We start from the raw sequence: 3586 nt of genomic DNA on the forward strand, positions 1-3586 counted from the left end.
TATGCATCCTTTTTGACAGCAAGTTGTCATTAAATTTAAACATGTTCTTACATTATTATTACAATATAAATATATGTATATACAAAATATGAACAATACAATAGAAATCCACTGTCACGTGTAGGATTCAAAACTTTCCAAGCAAGATGGATTGGACACAAAACAATACTAAAGAGTTACAGTGATTTTTGTAAGTGCGCATCAGTTTATTGCGTGGCTAAAATGTTTGAGAAGACCACAAACAAAACAAAAAAATGCATTACATAGTCAAAAGATGATCACTTATATGGGAACAATACAGCATTTATATCACCTGGAGGACATTTAGAGCCTCCCTCTCCACCTACGACAAACACACACACACACACACACACACACACACACACACACACACACACACACACACACACACACACACACACACACACACACACACACACACACACACACACACACACGCGCACACACACACATCCATTCCTGCAACAAAAAAAGCAACCATATCAATTTATGACAATAAGGCAGCAGTGCATGGGCCAGGGCATCCTAGTGTGTCACATCACATCCCTGATGTGGGGCCACTGACAAGTCACTTGTCATCAGTGGGGGCAATTTAAGATGCCATGCGGGGCTGCTGTTGTGACATGCAGCTAAATTGCAGAAAGAGAGACTCTTAATGTCTGATATGAAAACAGACTTAAGCAGGGCAAAAACAACAAACAGTTGGTTTTCAATATAAAAAATTATGATTTAGTCAAATGCACCTTATTCAGTTACACATTTAAATTTAGATTAAATTACTGAGCCAGCTGGAATTAAGGCACATGCATTAAAATACCAACCACCACATGTTGGTGTAGAAGATACAGTAAACACCTATTTGTTAAAGGTTTTTTAATAATTGTTTTTTCTTTCCAAATTCACTCCATGTAAGAAAACATGGCCTTGCAACGTTCCCCGCCTTAAGTGAAGCAGGCAGACAGGAGCTGAAATCGTGCTAATAGCTGTCCAGGGTGTAAGAGCCCGCCATGGGTGCCTGAAATCAGCCAAATACCCAGAGACAGGTCCTGGGTGGCCCCGGGCGCCTCTTACGCTCTCCCTCCTTCATGCCACCGACCCTCGGCTTGCCAAAGTGGACCCACCAGCACAGAGGTTCTCTTGCAAGACAGCAAAGCCGCAAATTCTTTTTGAGAGTCACTTACCCACCAGGAATGATTTGATGAATTTGTTATTTAAATGGTTAGTCTTATTTGCCCTTACTTTCATGTAAAAAAAAATGTCATTCTTTAGTGTTTAACAATAGTAAAACTATGATATTGACTATAGGCAAATTGCACAGAACCAGCATTGTAAATGAATCAAAACGAGTCCATACATATATTTGACTTTTTTTTTTAATTATAAACACATGTAAACAATTCATGAAATTCATGTTGCAACTCAACCGAAAACACTTTTTTTAATTGCACGCAATGAGTGTATTAGCATTGGTTGTAATTTTGTTTCCCACATTTGAACAATACAATCATGTGACATGTGCAAGACCTTGACAAAAATAATACATTATTCTGGAAAACAAATAGGCAACAAAACATGAAGTGAAATTATTTAGTGGAAATTAAAAGTCACTCTGCTTATATGTGTTGTTGTTGGATGTTGCATAGATAACATCAATTCAAAAATAATAGAACATTTGGACATGGCCTGGTCTCATTTAGGGCTTGACTTTATAAGAAGGCCTAACCAGTTTATACCTATGCGGTTTTCGTTACATTGCAGCATTACTTGATCAAAAGTATGCAAGATTAGACTTTTTTCTTCTTTTTTTTTATCCCACAGCATGATTTCAAAATAACTAGAGGGAAAGAAAGAGCAATGCTGATTCAGAATGGTTGAAAAGTTCGGGGGGGGGGAAAGACACCTGGGGCAGATCAATTAAGGCTTGTCGTTACAATGTTTGAAGAGAGTGGACGGTGTACCGGAGAAAGTAGAGCACTTGTCGGCACAGTTGGCCAGGGCCGAGCCCGAGAAAGGGTACACGGCGGCGGCCTGGCCGAAAGGTGCCAGGGCGGTGGGGATCGGGGAGGAGAGGCTCTGTCCCTGGTTGAGGTAGGCCACCAGCCGCCGCATCTCCTCCAGAGCCTGAGCCTGCATGAGGATGTAGTTCTTGGCCAGGAGCAGAGTCGCTATTTTGGAGAGTTTTCTCACCGACGGACTGTGGGCGTAAGGGATGACGGCTCTCAGGCCGTCCAGCGCGTCGTTGAGGTCGTGCATCCTCCGCCTCTCCCGGGCGTTGATGCTGAGCCGCAGGGAGCGCTGCTCCTTGGACTTCTTGGCCAGGGGACCCCCGGGCTTGTCGTCCCCGAACGGAGCGCCTCTTTTCCGCGACTCCAGGGAGTCGAAGCCGTCCTCGTCGTCGCTGGTGTGCTCCCCGCCGCTCTCGTTGGACTTGGCCGTCTGCCCGCTCAGGAAGTCGGCGGCCGGCGTGAGAGGGAAGCGACCCGGGCTTCCCGCACCGTGAGCGGCGCCGAACCCGAAGGCGGACTGACCGTAGCGCTGCGTCAGGTCGAGGAGCGCGTCGTTGCTGATGGACTTGAGCAGGTTCTCGTCGCTGGCGTTCATCTTCTTCTTCAAATAGTCTACTTTCCGTTGGCTTTCAGGAACTGGAATGACGCCTGTCCCGCCTGGCCTCGTCCCTTCCCTCTGTGGTGACTCTTGAAGAAGGAGGCAGTGGAAAGTGAAAGTGAAAGCTACATGTGCACGCCGCTCCTCGCTGCTGTTGCCCGCGTAGCCCACCGCCAACAACAACAACTTGGAATCGAACTTGTCCAAGTGTGCTCGGATGATGGCATGCGCTCGCTCCCCGCCTCTCTCGCCCTCCCTCGCCTTGGGCAAACTAAGGCTCGCACCCTGCCCTGCGCGCACGTTAGTAGGCGCGCAAACCCGCCGGGATTACGCGCTCGTCCAATCAGGAGAGGCGTTTAATTAAGTGGAGGAGCGAGTCCTGTCCAGTCTTCAGTCACTGGGAGTGATCATTGTAACAAAAAGTGACATGTAGCCCACTTATGGCGTTATATTTGCGTCTTAATTTGGAGGTCGCAAAGGCAGATTTTGAGGACAGAAAATATATTTTGCCAGTACAGTAAATAAATATACCTCAAGCAAAAAATAAACATGCTTGAGCAAATAAAAATGTATTTAGTGCACATATAGCGCATGGGTCTGACTGTGCAGAAAGCAGGGATTATGGAGTGTTGATATGGATGCAGCAAAAATACAAACACTTTTACTGTGCACAAAATATATTTCTTTTCAAGCTATTCTACTTCTGCTTGAGTTTATTTTATTTTCAAAAGATAATGTCTGTGCTTATAAAATATATTCACAGTCCTCAAAATCTGCCTTTGCGACCTCAAAATCAAGACACAAATATAACTGTTATGTCAAGATGATACTGTACACCATGGAACAGTGTGTGTGTGTGTGTGTTATTTGTATGTGTGTGTGTGTGAGTGCGTGTGTGTGCTGCCTTTTCCAGGGCCACAAGGTTACGGTTATGTTCCCAAATTGTAAAAATGACAATTTC

General features: G+C 45.0%; 1 protein-coding gene across 1 annotated transcript; it reads right to left on the reverse strand.

Annotated features, from left to right (window-relative positions):
- Positions 1-281: 281 nt before the first annotated feature.
- Positions 282-2915, reverse strand: bhlhe23 (basic helix-loop-helix family, member e23). Its single transcript, XM_062052082.1, has one exon. The coding sequence runs from the start codon at positions 2620-2622 to the stop codon at positions 1936-1938; it is 687 nt and encodes a 228-aa protein (XP_061908066.1). The 5' UTR covers positions 2623-2915; the 3' UTR covers positions 282-1935.
- Between the last annotated feature and the right edge of the window lie 671 nt (positions 2916-3586).

The sequence above is a fragment of the Entelurus aequoreus genome, linkage group LG07, assembly GCF_033978785.1.
Source record: "Entelurus aequoreus isolate RoL-2023_Sb linkage group LG07, RoL_Eaeq_v1.1, whole genome shotgun sequence".
NCBI lineage: Eukaryota > Metazoa > Chordata > Actinopteri > Syngnathiformes > Syngnathidae > Entelurus > Entelurus aequoreus.